Source organism: Mesoplodon mirus (genome assembly GCF_964341445.2).
Source record: "Mesoplodon mirus genome assembly, chromosome: 3".
NCBI classification, from domain to species: domain Eukaryota; kingdom Metazoa; phylum Chordata; class Mammalia; order Artiodactyla; family Ziphiidae; genus Mesoplodon; species Mesoplodon mirus.
This window is the reverse complement of record NC_138978.1, coordinates 78,202,815-78,223,851: the sequence shown is the minus strand read 5'-3', so window position 1 is coordinate 78,223,851 and position 21,037 is coordinate 78,202,815. Positions and strand designations below refer to the sequence as shown.

General features: G+C 45.3%; 1 protein-coding gene across 1 annotated transcript in view; it reads left to right on the top strand.

Annotated features, from left to right (window-relative positions):
- Positions 1-1,359: 1,359 nt before the first annotated feature.
- Positions 1,360-21,037, top strand: part of LPAR3 (lysophosphatidic acid receptor 3) — a 49,364-nt gene continuing 29,686 nt past the window's right edge. The window contains exon 1 of the mRNA XM_082614457.1: positions 1,360-2,110. Within this exon, the coding sequence (XP_082470583.1) occupies positions 1,375-2,110 (736 nt within the window). The 5' untranslated portion in view covers positions 1,360-1,374. The remainder of the gene's footprint in view (positions 2,111-21,037) is intronic.

Below are 21,037 nucleotides of genomic sequence, written 5' to 3'. Positions count from 1 at the left end.
GTATTGGACTGTAGAATTTATAAGAGCCTAAAGAGCTGGGGATTTCTAGTAAGCTTTTACTCTTAGAGCCACTTCATTCCCACCAGTGGACTGCTCAGTGCCTGGGCCTTCTGGATTTCCAGCTTTCCAGCAAAAAAGTTGTAGCCTTGTTTCTTGAGAGAGAGCCCGTGGTCATTCTCCCCAGAAGCTAGATTTTCTGGCCTTCAACCCCAGTCTCCATTGATTGGACACTTCATGGCTATAGCCAGACTACCGTGAGGCAGAACACCTGGTCTTCCTAATAAGCATAGATGGATGGGCATTGTTTGACTCCTTGCCCAGCCCCTCCTTGGCCAGAATCCCTCACTTTTGGGCTGCAAGAGATCTAGTCCCGAGATTAGTGTCTTGCCTGTCTGTTTGATACCCCATTTTGGGGTCTACTTTCAGACATGTGTCTGGAGGACTTGCCCCTCCTTGGCAGGAGTGTTCTAACACCCTTGGACTCCAGATCCTAGTCTTACCCATGGAGGCCTGATCTTCTACTACCATCAGTATTGAAGAGAGCCCAGGGAAGGAAACTAACTTGAAGTGATTGAGGTGGAAAATCCAATATGCAAACTCACACTGGTACAATTTGGATTAGGAGAATAAGAAAGAAGTGAACAAAAAGGTAAGGAAGGAAGATTGAGGCCAAAGTGGCCAGCCCTGCACCACATGCTTAACAAGTATTGTCATTGTAGTTTGAAACTAAAAGATGGCAAAAGGAGAATCAGGATTGGAATCAGAAGTGGTAGAAAATTAATCTCTTGGGGAAGCCATTTGGTCCTGTGAAGAGTAACTCAACACCTGTTATCTGGGCAAGAATGTGCCTGGCATTACCAACCTGCCCTTGATTAATGAACAGAACCTATAAATAAGAAATGAGCTGGAAACCACCAGGAGAAGCCTTAACATGCTAGGCTATAATTGTTACCAGTGTGGGAGGGATTATTGCAAGGCTCAGAATATTTGACCTATTACTGCCTCCATGACCATTCATTCATTCAGCCAACCAGCCAGCCAACCATTCAGCAAATACCTGTCTTGAGGCAGCCAGGGCAGATGGGTCCTGGGGTTGTCATGGTGAACAAAATAGACACAGACCCTCCCTCACTGCGCTTGTGCCTAAACTGGGAAACAGACAACGATGACTGATATGAGATAAATGCTGTGATAGGTGGTCGGGGGCCAGGGTCCTGGCGCAAAGGACATTTACACTGAGATTTGAAGGATGAACAGGAGTTGACTAGAACAAGGGGCTTAGCAATGGCAATTGGTGGTTTAGTGATTGATTTTTCCAAAGAGTGATATTTGTTTCTTTAAATTTCTTTCTAGGATGTTCAGTTCTTCTCCACAATGAATGAGTGTTACTATGATAAGCAGATGGACTTTTTTTATAATAGGAGCAACACTGACACTGCCAATGAGTGGACAGGAACGAAGCTTGTAATTGTTTTGTGTGTTGGAACATTTTTCTGCCTGTTTATCTTTTTTTCTAATTCTCTGGTCATCGCAGCAGTAATCAAAAACAGAAAGTTTCATTTCCCCTTCTACTACCTGTTGGCTAACCTAGCTGCTGCAGATTTCTTTGCTGGAATTGCCTATGTATACCTGATGTTTAACACTGGCCCAGTTTCAAAAACTCTGACTGTCAACCGCTGGTTTCTCCGCCAGGGGCTTCTGGACACTAGCTTAACAGCCTCCCTGACCAATTTGTTTGTTATTGCCGGGGAGAGGCACATGTCAATCATGAGGATGCGAGTCCACAGCAACCTGACCAAGAAGAGAGTGACGCTGCTCATCTTGCTCATCTGGGCCATTGCCATCTTTATGGGGGCTGTCCCCACACTGGGCTGGAATTGCCTCTGTGACATCTCTGCCTGCTCTTCCCTGGCCCCCATTTATAGCAGGAGTTACCTCATTTTCTGGACTGTGTCCAACCTCATGGCCTTCTTCATTATGGTCGTGGTGTACCTGCGGATCTACATGTACGTAAAGAGGAAAACCAACGTCTTATCTCCGCACACAAGTGGATCCATCAGCCACCGGAGGACACCCATGAAGCTAATGAAGACGGTGATGACTGTCTTAGGTAAGAGGAACCAAGTCAGCCATTATTCCCCTTCAGCAAATATTTGTTGAGCACCTGTTGTATACAAGGCACTTACTAGGTAGTAGGAATGCAGCAGTGAACATGAACAGACTGAAACCCTCACCTGTCTGGAGCTTATACTCTAATAGCGGAAGACAATATAAGTATTCTAATGGGGACAAACAAAATAATTTTACAGTACATTTTATTATAAAATTTGTAAAATAAGATGTTGAGTGGTCTAATGGGGAAAAATAAAGCAGGGAAGAGAGATAAGGAGTGCGCTAAGCAGGTATAGTTTGCAATTTTAAAAAGTGTTGTGAGGGACAGCTTCACCTAGCAGGCGACGTTTTAGCCAAGATGGGAGAGTGATGAGGGAGTGAACCATGTGGGTGTGGGGGGAAGGGTGTTCCAGGCAGCAGATGCAGTGAGTGTAGGAGGCTGAACAGCAAGGGGGTCAGTGTGGCTGGAGTGGAGTGGAGGGAGGGTGGGAGGTGATGAGGTCAGAGAGTTGAGGTGGTATAGGTGGAGTGACTCAGATTCAGTCAGGCTGCACAGTTAATCACAAAGCCTTTGCTTTTCTGAGGGAGAGGAGGAGAAGACATTGGAAGGTTTTGAACGAGGGAGTGACGTGATCTGACTTGAATTTTTTTTTTAACATCTTTATTGGAGTATAATTGCTTTACAATGGTGTGTTAGTTTCTGCTTTATAACAAAGTGAATCAGTTATACATATACATATATCCCCATATCTCTTCCATCTTGTGTCTCCCTCCCTCTCACCCTCCCTATCCCACCCCTCTAGGTGGTCACAAAGCACTGAGCTGATCTCCCTGTGCTATGCAGCTGCTTCCCATGACTTGCATTTTAATGGCATCTCTCTGGCTGCTGTTTTGAGGAAGTACTGTAGTGGGGCAAGGGTAAAAACAGAGAACTGCTTAAGAGAGTATTTCAGTACTCAAGAGAGATGGTAATGACTAGGACCAGAGGGCAGTCTAGAGGTGATGCAACAAGGTTGCATTCTGAATTTTTTTACATGGTAGAGTCAATAGGATTTGCTGAGCAGTAAGGTATGAAGAAAGGCGGGAGGAGGAGGGGAGAGTGGAGCACGTCATTTGTGGAGATGCGGAAGACAGAAGAGGAGATTAGGGGGGAAGGTTGGGAGTCTGGTTTTGGACTAGCTAAGTTTAGGATTTTATTAGACAATGAATTGAATTTCTCCTATTGAATCAAGAGTTGAGGATTTAGGTCTGGGCTGGAGATCTATATTTGAGAGTCGTTTGGGGACAAATATGGTATTTTAAACCACAAGACTGGATGAGCCCACTATGGAGGTGAGTGTGGATGGAAGAGAGAAGAGGACCGAGGAGCAAGCCCTGGGGTACTCCAACGTAGGGAGGGTGGGAAGGCAGGGAGCAACGTCACAAGAGCCTGGGAAAAGGAGAAGCCTGAAAACCCAGGAGAATAAGGTGGCCTGGAAGCTGTGAGAAGGAAAGGGTGTATCAGCAATGTTAATACTCCTCAGAGGTGGAGTCAGATGTAGTCTTAGCAGAGTGGTAGTTGTTTGGTGACCTTGAGAAGATCAAAACTAGTGTAGCCAAGAGCCTGATGAGAAGGAAATGAAGAAACGGAGGGAGGAGAGTCTTTAAGACAGAGTTTAAACAGCTCTGAGGAGTTTTGCTCTCCACTGTGAGCCCTGGACCAAGAAGACACTTTTGGGGCAAAGAACTTTCCCTTTATTTTGTTTTCTCTATGGCAGGTAGCCAGTTGTGCCCCAATTCCAGTCCCGGATTACAGGTAGAATTTGTGATATGTGAGCAAACAAGAACTTTTGTGGCTTCACAGGCCTGTGTTCTACGTTAGAGAGGTCATTTTCTCACCATGTGTGGTGGCTGCAGCGATGGGGACCATTATTGAGAGAGAGCCAGGAGTATATTCCTTTTAATTCCCAATGTGAAGGAACTATAAAATGAATTCTTGGGAAACAATTCATAACAGAAGATGCAGGGTATATATGGTGTGGTATGGGAGCCATCATGATGTCTGTAGGTCCTGAAACTGCTAATAAGATTTGGAGGTCAGCAGACACATAGTGTGATAGTTAAAATAATTTGAAACTGAGGATTTATTTTCGTTAACAAATATTTATGTAGGGTTTAATATGTGTCAAGCATTGTCCTAAGTGTTTTACAGATATTAACTTACTTAATTCCCATGGCAACCCTGTGAGATAGGTGCTACTGTCATCCCCCTACCAGATGAAGAAACTGAGTGGAGAGTTTAAGCAGTATGCCCAAGGTCACTTGTTATTAATGGTGGAAGCAAGACTGACCAGTTGGCCTTTGGAGTCCACATGTTTATTACCACACTCTGTAGCTAGTTTTGCTTTATTTGGACATTTTACTGGCCTCCTCTTTGTCCTGTCTTCTGCTTTGACCACCTCATTCTCCTTTTAGTGTCTTGACAAGAACATAGACAACAGTAAGAAAAAGAGTAGTCACATTAATCCATTTTTCCACTCTTGAGCTAGAGCTATTGATGTTTTTGGTACTTATTGGTAGTGTCAGCAACTCTGCTACTTTCCCTGCTTAACTTGCAAGCATAAACATTTGCTTGGCTATGTATCTTGAGAAACTACCTGCCTAATTAAAGAGAAAACTTTTTTCCATCATGTTCTATATTATATACAGCACGAGATGGCAAAAAAAACTTCTGTCATCCTAGGTAGGACTTTTTGTGAGATGGTCATCATGGTCACCAGCTTCAGTGTCATATGTAACTTTGGAATGTATGGAAGGGCTTAAAATAAAAGAGCTGTGTGGTTTGGGCGGGTGTGGTGTTGGATAAGGGCAAAACCAGAAGAAACAGTGAAATTGCGGAGTAGGTTAAGAGAAGTCAGGGCATCAAGATGAAACAACATTGGGGAATTGGTTAATATCAGGAAGACAGTTTGGTGTGGAGGACCTGGGGAAGTTCCTCAGTGGTGAGACAGAGGGATCTGGTGGAAGACAAGAGGTCTGGGGACAGGGGAAATGAAACCGAAGAGCTAGGTGGTATGAGGTTTTTAGGCTTCCAGCTCCTGACTTCTTCAGATAACAGATTTGGGTTTTAGCCCCACCTCTGTGATTTTCTACAGGGGTGATCTGAAGCACATTAGCTCACCTTTTCTTGGTTAAATTCCCTCATCTGAGGTTGAATAGGTAAACTTTAAATTCTTTCCAAGTTATGAAATTCAGTAATCCTACCATGACAGTAAGAAGCCAAAGCCAACACAGAGTTCGTGGATTGACTGTGTATCAAAGCACAGAGTCCCCTTCCATGAGAGCATCTTTCATGGTGTTCCTTAGGAAGGAAGCCCCTTAGTTGCTCTATCTGTTACATGTAAGAGTTTGGTTGCCTAATACAGGCGTCTCTCATATGATAGTATATGCATTAGAAAAATCAACAGGACTGGCAGGACCTACCATCACTGTAGTCATTGGTTCTGAGTATATGGAAATTAATAGCTTAATACTTACTTCATTAATGATTACCTGATTTTAAAAACTTCATGATAAAATGCTAAACCTTTCTATTTACTCCTTGATATATATTTTGTAGGAAAGGTTAATTTAAGATTAAAGTTTCTTATATATGTAACTTCTTTTAAGTTTTAGAAAGTTAATCAATAAATATATATCAACTGTCTGTTAAATAGCATCTAAGAGGCAAAGGGCTGCGTGTATTCAGTGAGCTTAATCTCATTTCAGAGAAGGAAGAATGGATAATTAGGGGCTGTAGAGTTTGGGGAAGGCTTCTTAGGGAGCTTGGGGTGTGATCTGGAAGGATGGGTGGGATTTGTATTGGCAGGAGGGAAAGAATTCTATGTGGGAGAAACAGTATAATCAGAAGTGTGATGGCAGAGACATGTAAAGCTTTTGCAGTAACACAAGGAAGGCCCCGTGGAACTCAGATGCATGTTGATGTACAAGGGGAAATAACTCAGCTATGAGCCAGAAAAGTTTAGTTGGCCATCCTCTTTGGAAGGAGAGGGGTAGACCAGATGACCTTTGTGTTTCTTTCTGGCTTTAGGATTTTGGTTGAACACAAAAAGCATACAGAGCCGGATGGGGAGCAGACTCTTTCCTGGATGAGGGCGGTGGTGGTAGTGACGATGGCGGTGTGGATTTTAAATCTGTGTGTGACTGGAAAGGCATCTAGGCATTGTGTTCCCATTTCAGCAGACCTGAGGCAGAATGCTGCTCACTTCTGGGTTATAACGTGTGATGGGCCCTTTACATGAAAGAAGTTGCTTATTTTTTTACTTTATTTATTTATTTATTTATTGGCTGCGTTGGGTCTTCGTTGCTGCATGTGGGCTTTCTCCAGTTGCGGCAAGCTGGGACCACTTTTCGCTGCGGTGAGCAGGCCTCCCATTGCGGTGGCCTCTCTCGTTGTGGAGCACGGGATCCAGGAGTGCGGGCCTCAGCAGTTGCAGCACACGGGCTTAGCAGCTGTGGCTCACGGGCTCCAGAGCTCAGGCTCAGCAGCTGTGGCGCACAGGCCCAGCTGCTCCGAGGCATGTGGGATCTTCCCGGACCAAGGCTCGAACCCATGTCCCCTGCTTTGGCAGGCAGACTCCCAACCACTGCACCACCAGTTGCTTGTTGAATGTTCTCATCGAAAAGACATTGGAGACATATGATCCTACTTTCCACAGGGCACCAAGGCCCTGCCTAAGAGAGACTCCTGTATTTTGAAATCTTACTTGTCAGCCAGCCTAATCAGCCACAGCAACCCCAAACACATAAGATGCCCCATGTGGAAACCTCTTATTTATTGTCAAACAACATACTATGTGAACTGTGCACACATGGATGTTTTATTTTCCAGGAAATGGGCTGGGCTTTCTTTTATTCTGCAGTATCTTGAAATGCAAAAGAAAAGAAAGATTCAAAGGATTTGTGAACCATACTTTTGAAATCTTTCATAAACCTTCCTGTCTCTTAGCATGGTGATTTTCAAATTGCAAGTTGTGACCTACTGGCAAGTAGTGAACTCAATTAGGAGATTGTAACTGACACTTTAAAAAAATGACATAAAGTAGGAAAGAAGAGAAAATATTAGAGTGCATTGCATATAGTAGGTATAAGTGTATTTCATAATGTTTGTGCGTGTGTGAGACTGGATTATGGTGTGTGTGTGTGTGTATATATATATATATATATATTTTTTTTTTTTTTTTTTTTTTTGCTATGGGTTATAGTGAAGAACATTTGAAAAACCATGGTCTTAGGGTCCAGGTTACTTTTCTGGCCAATAAGGATAGAGCTTTTCAAAAATATGAGCAACATTACAGTTAAGGGACTTTGAAAATGTTTGCGGTCATTGAAACAAAGAGCTGGAATTTTTTATTTCTCCCTTCTACTTTTCCACTCCAATCAATGCTGAATCCACCTTGCCTTCTCTCAGGGGAGAGGGGAGGGAGACAAAGCGGTGGTAAGAGAAGAAACAGTACCAGGAGTTCTCATGCTAGGAAATGGGTGAAAATTTAGTGCCATATAAGCCTTGCTAGAGTACTACTAACAATCATACATGACATTTCTGCGACACTATGTCTTTTTCAGTGTTTTAATACATTATTCTCATTTGGTCTCATGGAAATTCTGTACGGTTAAGTGGGGAAGATAGCATTATCCTATTTTCTTCCTACTCCCCTAAATGCACCCTCTACCCAGCTATAAGTAATTATTTACAGTTTTTCACTTTGCATTGCTAGGCCTTTGCTTCAGCTGGAATACCTTTCCTCTTGTTTTGCCTGGGAAACTTGCATTCGTCTTGTAAGATGCAACTCAAGGGCTTATCTTCTCTGAATCTTGCCTAGATGAATCTGATCCTACCTCCTTTGGGCCACTCTCTATCTTGTCCATACCTCAGTCAGTGTACTTCATTTGTTTACATGCCTTTATCTTGAACTAGGGTGTACATTCTTTGAAGTTGAGGTCTGTACCTTATTTATCTACCTTTGCATATCTAACATGTAGCACGCTGTCTGGAACACACTTGTTGAGGTTATAACAGAAGGAATAAGTGAGGAAATCAAGGTTTAGAGGAGTGGCTTTTCAAAAGCTGGAAATAAAAGTAGAACCCAGGTTTCCTCATGTGCAGCCTGACCTTTGGCAGGCTCTGGCTGTGACATGCCTGTGAGGTAAACAATGGTGTGAGGGGAGTGAGTGGGTATCCCATTTCATAGTGTGGGAAACTGAGGTCTCTCTTGGGAAGAGGAAAACAAATGAAAATTTTTTGATTGCTTACTATGAGGAGGTCTGCATCTTACACGCTTTTAGGATTTTCTTTCATTTAACCCTCATAACAACTCCCTGCAGATCTGTTTAATAGATGAGGAAACTCAGATGGACTTAAGCATCTTCCCCATAGACCCATACTGGAAAAAATAATAATAGTTATTATTACGTGCAATACATGGTTTCTGAGACACGTTTTATTGCATTTAATCTCCATGACAACCCTATGAGGGAGGTTCTGTTATTATTACCAGGAAACTGAGGCCCAGAGAGGTTCAGTGTCTTGCCCAAGATTAGTAGCAGAGCTGAGATTCAAATCCAAGCAGATTGGCTCCAGGAACCAATTTTTCAAGGTTAATTAGCAGCCTCTTGAAAGTGATAGAGCTAGAACAACATCTACCTACGTAATGACGTTTATAACTTGTATCTCCCTTAATTTCTAGTTAAGTTTATTTCATTAAAGGTACTTGATCTCTCGATGTTTACCTTGCTCTTGATTTTTTTTTTTTTTTTTTGAGGTACGCGGGCCTCTCACTGCTGTGGCCTCTCCCACTGCAGAGCACAGGCTCCGGATGCGCAGGCCCAGCGGCCACGGCTCACGGGCCCAGCCGCTCCGCGGCACGTGGGATCCTCCCGAACCGGGTCACGAACCCGCGTCCCCTGCATCAGCAGGCGGACTCTCAACCACTGCGCCACCAGGGAAGCCCAGCTCTTGATATGTTTTAAAGATTCTGCAGCTTGGTGACAGTTATGACAACATCTCCCAGGGAATGACAGCTCCACATTCTTCAAACTTTATGTTCATTAAAGTAGATGGCAAGAGCAGGGGCTTTGGAATAGGGAGGGAACCAGATTTAAATCCTGGCTTTGCAGCTTCCAAGTTGCATGACCCTGAGCAATTCACCTGACCTCCCTGTGACTTGGTTTCCCCATCTGTAAAATGGGGATAATATCAGTAGCCCTGGCATGGCAAGTTTTTATGGATACAATGAGACAATGCACATAAAATACCTAGTGTAGTGCTTGACACATAGAAGGTACTAAACAATTTACATAGTAAGTACTAAGAAGAGTTAGGTAATCTGAAGAGCCTTGCCCTGTATTCAAGCAGAGTGCTCTTGTTTCCCCAGTAATGTTGCAGGTACTGTGGAGAAGGGGACTAGGGACCTACTGTTGGCACCATCATAACGGCAGGTTTTGTATTGTGGACAAGTAGCCAGGAGGAAGCTAACTGGATGTGCTTTGCAAAGGCTATCCGACAGCAGACAAATGGCACCACTTCAGTTCCTGGAGACCCAGGCCAATCTGAAAACATGGTCACCACAGATCTGAAAAGCTCTGTGCTTGCATTGCTAGTCCCTGTAAACCATCTTCTACCACCCCCCACCCCCCCACCCCACCCCGCCCCCAGTGCCGGTGAAATTCTGTTAATGATTCCTATCTCTGCCAAATGATCTTTGCATTAATAATTCATTTTGCTTTTGCAACATTTATGAATAAAACATGATAAGTGAGACCCTGACCATCAAATGTTAGCTTAATAAGAATCCTGTAATATAGCACCAACATCTTGTGTGTGGATCTATAAAACATTCCTCATGAGAAACTGTCCCCATCTTGCTAATGAATCCTACCAGGATTCCTAGTTAACCAAGTACTATTACCACCTTTACTAGGATTGGGAAATGTGCCCTTTGTCTGAAAAGAATTGGGAACACACACACACGCACGCATGCACACACACAGAAACCAGGAGTGAAGAGAAACTAACTATGGTCCCCAGGAATTCTGAAACATTTGTTTTTAGCTCCTGTGACCTTGTAGTGGCTTCTACATCACAGAAGCCTGCTTTCAATGTTTGCTGCCTTGCATGCCTTTGTAATCAAATATCTGTTAAAAAAAAAAAAAGTTAAAGCTTTGCTTTAAGAAATGCTGAGTGAAACGATCAGATTTTTGGCACTCAAGAGTTTGCTTGTTGCTGTGCAGTCATATCAGAATGACTAATTCTTTTCAGAGTCAAGCCACCCAGGCACCACTACTCAGTATGTTTTGTCCAGGGGTGTTTGTACTTTTGTCTTGAAAACAGCTAATCAAAGGAGCACCTTTGTGGCAGACGCTTTTCCTCTGGGCTTCATGTCATTGCAGCAGGGGCCTTCGGGAGAGGGACCTTTGCTTCCAGGCAAGCTGTAAATGAATGAGGACAAAAAGGTAATCGCTCCCCAGGTGCTGCCCCCAACAATACAGTGTGACAGACCCCTCCATTCTGAGGGGGAACGTGGTGATTGAGAAAACCTCAACGTCTGATGTTAGAGGGAAAATAGCTTCAAATTTAAAAAAAATCCATCACTGTATGCCTCTCCATCCCACCTTTTCAAATTGTCTGCACTTCTTGATATCTTTTCTTAACCTCACATTTTTAGGAGTCTGTTCCTCCCCTTCTGCCTCTGCTGTATGTAGCCCTTTGTTATCTCGAGTCTGGCTTTTGGTTCTTTTATTTTTTATTTTTTTTCCCGCTTTACTGTTTCAGATGCCTTCCTTTGCAGTCACTTCAAAAGTAATTTTACCAGATCTTTGTCGTCGTTTCCAGTGTAATCACTGCTCTGCCTTCTTCCTGCTTCTGTTGCCTCTGTATACCCCTTCAGTTGTTTTAATCTAAATCCATTCAGCTTCTTTTATTTCCCTATCACTCTCCCTCCTTCAGAACTGTTTTTCTCTGGTTTTTCATCTTTTTAGAAACCTGAAACCTTCCTCTTCAGCCAGAACAATTATTGAATATTTCCTGAGTACAACGTACAGGAGCACTTCTCAAGTTCTACCTCTTTGTTTTTTTCCCCCAACTTTATTGAGGAATAATTGTCGAATATAATTGTATATTTTTAAAGTATACAACATGATGATTTGATAGACATACATATTGTGGAATGATTACCAAGATCCAGATAATTAACACATTTCATCTGTCACATAGTTAACTGTTCCTTTTTTGTGGTGAGAATGCTTAAGAGACGCTCTCAGAAACTTTCAAGTATACAGTACTGTATTATTAACTACAGTCATCATGCTATACATTAGATCCTCAGAACTTACACTTCTTCTAACTGAACATTTGTACCTTTGACCTACACCTCTCATTCCTCCTCCCCCTGCCTCTGGTACCCACCATTCTGTTTCATTTCTGTGAACTCAGCCTTTTGGTTTTTTTTTTAAAGATTCCACATATATGTGGTGTGTACAGCATTTATCTCTCTCTGTCTGACTTATTTCACTTAACAGAGAAGTTTCATTACCCAACTACATCCAACTCTCCTGCACCCAGCCTCCTGGAAGGGTTAGAGTTCCAGAACTCAGTCATGCCCTCTCTCAGGGCCTTGACTTCTGCCGAAGGAGAATGTAGTTGTTACCTGTCACATCACTTGACTAACTTAACACCTGGAATAGCATGGTATATGTTGATCCATGGTAGAATTTTTACCAAATCCGTGTTAACATTGTTTGTACTTTTAAAATTTCCACTGGGGACTGCATTCATTGTGTAGCTAAAGCAAACATTTTGGGGAGGAATTAGGAGTTAAGGGTGTTTGCTGGAATCATAGCCTGTCACAGACCTAGGGGTCAACATGGAAGCTGGGATAAAGGGTGGACAAACCAGGCAGTATTGGCGGGGGTATACCAGGTGGGCAGCCCTTCCTCCTGCTGTAGTCCAGGTACCTGCTCTTTCTCCCTCCTCACCAGACTGGTATCATAGCTCTGCAGAGTGCGAGAAGGAAAGATCCCATTACCTAGAAAATCAATATCTGTTGAGAGATTTATCCAAGTTCATCTTGTAAATCATTGCTAGTGTTGGGGCCAGAGCTCCGGATTTCCTAGTTTCTGCTTCTTCTTGTGGGTCTCTCTTCTTGCTTTGGTGAAAGACACCTGTGCTTGGGTGCCTGAGTGGCAGTGATAAACAATAAGTTGTTTATTTCCATCAAGTCAGAGAGTTTATAGTGTGCCTATTTTATCCTTTACATTTTCTTAACAAGAAGAGATTTCTGCTTTTTATACTTTCTCATCATAAACATTTATTGAGTACCTACGTGATTTTAGGCAGTATACTAACTATAAGACATGGCCTCTGTCCTGAAGGCTACGAATCTATGCTGCTCTGATGTTTTATGGTTGTCAGGAGATAGCCATGGTTTGAGTCAACGGTTGGGTTACATATGAGATAGATTACACAACGGCAGATCTGCTCTGTGTGGCTTTTTGGGCGAATGACTTATAGGGAGCCCTATTTATAGGCTTATCTGAGGAATGAAGAAGCTTACCAAAAAAAGATTAAAAGAAATATAGATAAAAAGAAACAAAGAAATATAGATAAAAAGAAACAAAGAAATATATACAAGAGCAAAGTGAAGGGTCCAGGCAAATAGTGCTGTGGGTTTGGATGGTCTTTGGAGGCCTCCTTGAAGAGAGGGGATATGAGTGGATCTCAGTGTGACACGTGGAGAGGAGAGGGTAAGGCCTTACTGGTAGGGGGAAAGATAGGGCAGGATACAGGCATACATACATCTAGGGAGACCATGCCAGGCCGGGACAGGGAGGAGGGCAGGGACAGGGCAGGCAGGTTTCTGGAATAAGGGCTTTGCATGGTTTGAGAAGTGACTGGACCAGAGATTGGAAGGCCTTGAATCCTAAGATTGTGTGGACTTTATTGTCAAGTGTCTACAGAGACTGAGTAGAACACCTTGGTGTGTGGATTGGGCCAAGGGTAGGAATAAGGCACTAGGGAGGGGTGGCACCTGTGGCTAACGGGAGAGTTCAACTTTTGTTAAAATCCCTGCAGGCTGGGCTTCCCTGGTGGCGCAGTGGTTGAGAGTCCGCCTGCTGATGTGGGGGACACAGGTTCGTGCCCCGGTCCGGGAGGATCCCACATGCCACAGAGCGGCTGGGCCCATGAGCCATGGTCGCTGAGCCTGTGCGTCCGGAGCCTGTGCTCTGCAATGGGAGAGGCCACAACAGTGAGAGGCCCGCGTACCGCAAAAAAAAAATCCCTGCAGTCTAAGTTAAATAGGTCTGTGGCCAGTCATAAGCCCATAGCTAAGTTGCCTCATCTGAGCCCCTGTAGGATCTTGGGGTATTGGTGGGTTGAGAAGAAGGTGGGAGTTGCGAGGTGGGCTGGAGAGGGAGAGATCACTTAGGGGACTGCTGAGATTGGCCCAGGGCTCTGTGGGTGGTAGGTAGCTCAGATGCCCGAGAGAGACAGAGCTGGCTCTTCATAGTAGGTGCTACAGGAAAGCACATCTGTCACTAGCAGGCCCAGTCTACACGGGGAGGGAGGAGCAGCCAGGGAGGACCAATGGGGACTGCAGGGGAGCAGAAGGGGAGCAGTCCAGTGGAGCATGAGCTTGTGGAAATCTGGTAGGAGACAAAGGTGGAATAAGCAGGTGGCCAAGGTCAGAGAGATCTGGAAGCAGGAATCCATCATGGGAAGTAGGATTCAGGGGCAGGGGACTGGCAAAAACAAGATTGGACCTAATCAAACTTTTCCCACTTTCCTTAAGGCTTTTGAGCTTTGCCCTTTTTCCCCTCCCAGCTGACCTCTCCTTCCTTGCTTCCTTCTAACCAAGAAGATAGAAGTTATCTGGCATGAATTCCCCTAATTTCCCTCCCTTCACTGGCTTAGCCAACCTACAAAGCCCCCCCCCCATAACCTTCTAGCTTTTCTGTGAGAGTCATTTCCCACCTCCCCAGGAGCCTCATCCTTATTCTTGCTCTCCTGTGCTTTATTTTTGGTCATTAAAAAATATAACCCTTGATCTTACCTCCCTTTTCTAACTACTGCTCCTTCCATTTATTATCCTGTTTTCTTAATACCTTAAACCGTGATAAGCTAGCTCTGACCCTGCCACTCTACTAAGACCGTGCTGATGAAGCCACCATCGCCATTCTGTTGCTTAACATTGAGTCTGTCTGGATTCCTTCCTCCCTGTTTTCCCTGCCCCAGGCCTTCCTCCATACCACCAGCTGAGGGATCTTCCTAAAAAGCACAATTAACTCTGATCTTTTCTCGCTCCTCCTACATATTACATAAAACTCAAATGCCTTAGCTGGAATTGCAAGGCCCCTTTCACAGCTCTGTTCCCAGTCTTCTTTTCCAAATGCCTCTTCACACCCACCTCCCCAGCCCATTCTTCCATTGTGTCAGGCTTCTCACCACCACTCTGGAGGAATGCAGGGATGGCTTGATACTCCTTGTGGTTTTTCTTAGCAGGGCAAACTCCTATCCATCTTTCAGGATCCTTCTCTGTGATATCGTCTGACTCTCTCAGGCAGAGTTAATTATGCACTGCTTCTATAGCACACTATTTATATGCATAAAAGTATTTAGCTCACTTGATTACAATTTATTTGCTAAATGCCCTTACCTCTTACTAGACTGGGAGCTTGTCAAGGTCAGGACTGTGTCTATCTTCATTCTGCAGTGCCTGGCACATAGTAGGTACTCAACAAATGTTTATATAATGAACTAACAAACATATTTACTGGATGAGTCACTGGGAGGCAGCTGCCCCAGCCTCCCAGCCTCCATCCTTGTCCTTGTCATAACCACAGGGATGGTCCTACTGCCACTCAGGATCCTTCTTACTAACCCTGGGGTATCTTAACCTGATTTCTTCCTGGAATGCAGGCCCCCTATGTCCTGCTTCTCACCAGTGGTCTTGTTTTGAGCTGGGGGAAATTTGAAGAGGGTAGCAAGTAAAGCTGGGATGGGAATTGACTTGTGTGAAGAGTGACCCTAAGGCATCAAAGGAGATTTCTTTGGGAGGCATGGGACTAGAGGTTGAGGGAGCTCCAGAAAATACCTGGAGTTTATGTTACTTGGGAAGCAATTACATCAGGGCTGCTGACAGGTCCAGCTACATAATTTGTGGACCTCTTGTAAGAAAGGCAGGAAAGGGGAGGATTGAGAGTGGATTGAGAGTTTAGGGTTAGCAGATGCAGCCTATTATATATAGACTGGATGAACAGCAAGGTCCTACTGTATAGCACAGGGAACTATATTCAATATCCTGTGATAAGCCATCATGGAAAAGAATATAAAAAAGAATGTATATATAAGTATAACTGAATCACTTTGCTGTACAGCAGAAATGAACACAACATTGTAAATCAACTATACTTCAATAAAAAAATTTTTTTTAATTATAACAAAAAGGCAGGGGACAGAAGTGCTACTTTCCTTTCTTCTGCACATCTCCTCTACTCACACTCATGCTCATTGTCCCGTCAAGCTTTACTTACAAAAAAATAAGTTCAAAGGTACACTTAGGATTTCAAGGCAGCAACAGCAGAGCTTTAAGCCAGGCTCAGGGCCCTTGTGAGTGACTTGTGACTGCACAGGCTTCATGCCCACGAGGCTGGCCCTGGCTGCTGAGTTTGACCCCTTGACCTTAACTAGCCCAGGACCCAGCTACTGTGATGCACAGCACTTTGAACGACTTAGGTCTCATTGAATTTGCTCCTTCAGTTTTATGAGGACCAGTCATGTGTGTCGTTTCATGATGTCTCCTCGATTGCGAGAGAGGTGTTTTCTTAGAGCCTTCCTTGTCTTCACTAGGACCCGTGCCTGTTTCCAGGGTCCTGTTTCCAGGGTGAGGCTCCTTATCACCAGGCTTGAGCACTGATGGGAGGTGGAGTGGGGCTGCGTGGCTGAGACAGGCCCAGGGCTCCCGCTTAGAGCTTATACGTTACTGGGCTTTCAGATCTGGACTCACCGATGAGTCAGGGAACGGTCTGTTCCTGCTCTGTATCTGCTCTGAGTTGCCTGTCTGCGTCCAGGGCAAGGCTTATGAGATAAGTGCTGTATTCAGAGCACTTCACCTTATGACTGGGTCACCTCAAGAACCCTGCAAATGGGCCTTGTGCAAAAGGTCAGGACTTGCTACTTGAACAATTCCTCCTTTGAGAGGTCCGTGTTTTCCTCCCCAGGACACGTTCCAAGCTCCTCGATCCTGGGGCTTCTCATCGCTAGGTCTGATGTTCTGTGGAAGGCTCTGGGTTCCACAGGAGTTGTAGTGAGTTTATTCCTGAGGGTACAGATGCTGGAAAGCATGTAGCCAAGTTCCTAGAATCTGCATGGCCGCTTAGGTGTCTTGCTGTTTCTCCAGAGACACATGGCAAGCCTTTTTGTTTAGGCTGACAAACACACATTTATTTTCTCACAGTTTGGAGGCTGGAAGTCTAAGATCAAGCAGGGCTGGTTTTTACTGAGACCTGTCTCCTTGGCTTGTAGATGGATGTCTCCTTGCTGTGTCCTCACATGGCCTTTTTTCTAACCATGACATGGCAGACTTTTGAAAGCCATCTCCGAGTGGAGTTCAGTGCTGTCACTGAGGCTAGGGAACATAAGGATGTTGAAGTGGCACAGCAGACCTGAGTGGTTCTGGGCGCTCCATTGACTCTCTGTGCATCTTGGAAGCTGAAACTGTGTCTCTTCAGTAGCATGGAATGGACCCTCAGACGGACATTGATGTGGTCCTACAAGAGGTTAATGCTAATTTATGGGGTAATAACTGGACTCTCCTCATTTGGAGGGGAAGTCTTGTTCCTCTGCTTTAAGGCAACTTGCAGTTCAGAGACGGCAGCATTGGCATGAGCCTGGAGAATCTTTAGGATTCCTGATTCTTCTTTGTTGGCCTCTGTATAACAAGGGGCCATGTAGACCCTCCTGACTCAGGGAGTCTCTCTGAATGCAGTCCCCAGGGACAATGCCAAGAACCAACCCCTGAATTCTGGATTTCTGTCATTTGGGAGAAATATTGGCCAGCCTGGGGGCCCTGCAGGGACAGTCTGGAAGTTCTTAAGTTGAGGGCTTTCTTGGATTCCCTCAATCTCAGGAATGACGTAACATAGGAGACTTCACTGTTAGGTGGGAGAGTCAGGCCTAAACCTCCCCAGATGGAAAAGTGATGCTTGGGCTCAGCCTGGGGGAGGTCTCAGTGATTATAGAGTGGAGAAGCCATGGCCTTCAGGATCTGGCAAAGAAGGATGGGGATCTCTAAACCGAGGAGTTCCCTGGGATCTGGCTCTGCAGCCCCTCTGAAGCCCCCAGGGTTAGGCTCTGGGAAGCTGGGATTTCAGGGCAGCCTCAAGAAACTTCAGGGTCTCAGGAAAGAGTGGCCTCCTTGGATCGTTTAGAGGCACTGGCGATTCAGAGAACACAGCCAAGCCAGAGCTCATCAGCCAGAGGCAGCCGTGGACAATGGAAAAGAGAGTAGCCTAGGGTCCGAGGGTTCTGTAGGAGAGGCCTCATTCTCTTAAGGTCCCTTGAAGACTCTTTGGAGCACAGTAATACCTGTCCCACGTTTGTCAATCAAGGGCATATGCTGAGACCACCCTTCCTATGCTGAGCAAGGAAGGCTGGGTGCAAAGCTCGCTGAATTCATGTCTCCATGGGAGATAAAGTTCTCTAGCAGCTGTGGGCTCCTCTGGAGTTTCCTAGGGAGCTCTCTGGGCATTCCCTTGGCATGGGAAGTGGATGCCTGGAGACCTGAGGGGGCAGATGACCCCCTGCGGTCCGGTGGCCACCTAGGTGGAGCTTTTCCCACACTTCCAGACCAGGATAGGGTCACAGAGTGATGGCAGGAGCTCCCTGTAGGGTTAAGGAAGTAGTGCAGGTGGGGGCTGGCCATGTTCAGGTGGAGAGCACTGTTCCCTTCAAGCTGCCACTGTCTGAGCTCTGTAGCAGGTACAGGCTGGGGCGGCTGGCAGGCGGGGGCTGGGCTGTAGGGGTCACAGTGGAGGGAGGGAGCTGACTCTGGGCCTGTGCCTGCTGTTAAAGGAGGTACTGAGGGAGTGCCACAGAGTAAAGTGTAAAGTGGCGGGTCCTCAATGACAGCACGGGCCCGAGAACAGTGCCCAGGAGCCACCAAGGAAGGGTTTGGGATCCAGCCAGGAGAGCTGGGGACAACAGATGCCACTTCCTGCAGCAGCCAGGTACAGGCAGCCCTCTTGAGAGCAGCAGCTGGAAGTCAGGGTCAGGGAAACCTGGCTGTGGATAACAGGAACCTGATCATCGACCCAGGCCCGGCTGGGATCACCATGGGTGGATGGATGCACGATGAGTGGGGGGCCAGAAGGTCCCTGACAGGAGTTGGGGAGAGGCCCAGCCTCAGCAGACCTTGAGTGTCAGGTCACCATGGAGACCTAATTAGTGGGGCTGGGATATAAGGCAGACACCAGGGTTAAGGCTGAGCTAAGGCTTGAGGCTCTTCAGATTCCTCCTGATCAGAGATAGGCTCTAACTGGTTCCAAGTGCTTGGTTTGGAGAGTTGAGGAATGAGGGCCCAGACAATTCATTACAGAATGTGGTGGTACTTTGCATCAAGATCCCCCAGGCAACATTTTCCACATATGCGGAGCTCTCTCTCCCCTCCTACACACACATACCAGTTTCTACTTCAGTGGTCTGCTGGCACAGCCCTGACATGCATGTTTTGAAAAAACTACCAGGGTGTTCTGAATGCCCTCATCCCATGCATAAACACCTCAGAGGCAAGAGTTCCTGTGATGGCAGTGAGAAAAGCAAAGGAAAAATGGAATTTAAAGACATTAAAATGATAGATGCCTCAGAAGGTGGAGACATATCGACATGAGGGGAACAGCAAAAGGATGACTTCAGCTTCAGAATTTTACATTTGGATGACTGAAAGAACAAAGAAAATGGTGGTTTAGAGATGGAAGAAGTTCAGTGAAATAGAGATCCAAACCCAAATCTCTGATATAAAATATCATTTCTTTAAAAACCTTTAGAAAATATGTGCTCCCCCAAGCCCAGTCTCTAGGAGAATAACCTGCAGGGTAGACCCTCACAACTTCCAGATACCACATCAAAGCTGCATCATTTGCTCTGATAGGACCCATCTATTTAATACATTTCTTCCCTTCTGCCTCTATATCATGGAGACTTAACACATTTTTTGTCCTTGTCTTGTTCTTTTCGCTATAGGAATAAACTATTTTGTTAGGTTGAAATTAGCCAGTGTGAATTTGTGTCAGGTCTCATTTGCCCTGACACAAATAACCCCTTTGTGGGTAATGAAAACAATTTAATGGTGTGGTCTAAAGGAGAAGACAATATTATTCAAGTGATTAACACCAGGGGACTTCTCGCTGACCTCTCACGATGACCTGCAAAATGTGCTTCCAGTATTATTGCACTCTTGAGGAAGCATGGAGTGAAAGGTTGCCCCCAAATATTTTAGAGAATGCTTTATGTGGAAAAAGTCATAAAATACAGGCAGAGAAAGATAAGTAGCTATAAGTGAGAGGGGAGAAGGGACTTTGGGAATTAACCTGATGACAAGGTCGACTCGTTTGGAGCAGCACATCTTCAACACCAGTATGTCTGAATTAGGTACAGGACCCTGTTGCTATAGCATCTTGAAGATAAAAATTGCACAGGGTTCTGCAATATTGCGTTTTGCGATTCTCTAATAGGACTGCAACTTTCAAGGAAGTGCAAATTAGGCCTAGCATCTCTAGCCTTAATTATTTTTTTTCTTTTAATATTTCTTTATTTTCTTTCTTTATTTTCTTTATTTTTTTGGCTGCATCAGGTCTTAGTTGTGGCACATGGGATCTTTCATTGCGGTGCGGGTTTCACTGCTCTCCATTGTGGCATGTGGGCTTCTCTCTAGTTTTGGCGTGAGGGCTCCAGAGCGTGTGGGCTCAGTAGTTGTGGCGCACGGGCTTAGTTGCTCCGCCGCATGTGGGATCTTAGTTCCACCACCAGGTATCGAACCTGCATCCCCTGCATTTGAAGGTGGATTCTTTACCACTGGACCACCAGGGAAGTCCCTAGCCTTAATTCTGAGTGTCGAGTAAACACCTTTGAGGCAGGGAGTGGTGCCTCCATCTTGTTCATCTTTACATTGTACTGTGAACTACACACAGTTGGGCTCAAGAAATGTTTGTTGATTTGAATTATCCAAGCAAAGAAATCTTTTTTTTTTTTTTTGCGGTACGTGGGTCTCTAACTGTTGTGGTCTCCCGTTGCGGAGCACAGGCTCTGGACGTGCAGTCTCAGCGGCCATGGCTCACGGGCCCAGCCGCTCTGCGGCATGTGGGATCTTCCCAGACCTGGGCACGAACCCGTGTCCCCTGCATCGGCAGGCGGACTCTCAACCACTGCGCCACCAGGGAAGCCCGCCAAGCAAAGAAATCTTTAAGAAGACAGTCTATTCCTGCCTTGAGACATGGATGGTACTCCCAAGGAACAGAGGAATAATTATTATTGAAAACTAATGTCTAGGAGCAGTGTAATTGGTAGTTGTTTACTGTTTAGTTATATAGCTGAAACATCTTTAAAATGCCTATTTTAACACTTAGGAAAACTTATCTGGGAAGTCTTTTTTTTTTTTTTTTTTTTTTTTGCGGTACACGGGCCTCTCACTGTTGTGGCCTCTCCCGTTGCGGAGCACAGGCTCCGGACGTGCAGGCTCAGCGGCCATGGCTCACGGGCCTAGCCGCTCCGCGGCATGTGGGATCTTCCCGGACTGGGGCACAAACCAGTGTCCCCTGCATCGGCAGGCGGGCTCTCAACCACTGCGCCACCAGGGAAGCCCTGGGAAGTCTTTTTTACAATCTTTTATGATCAATA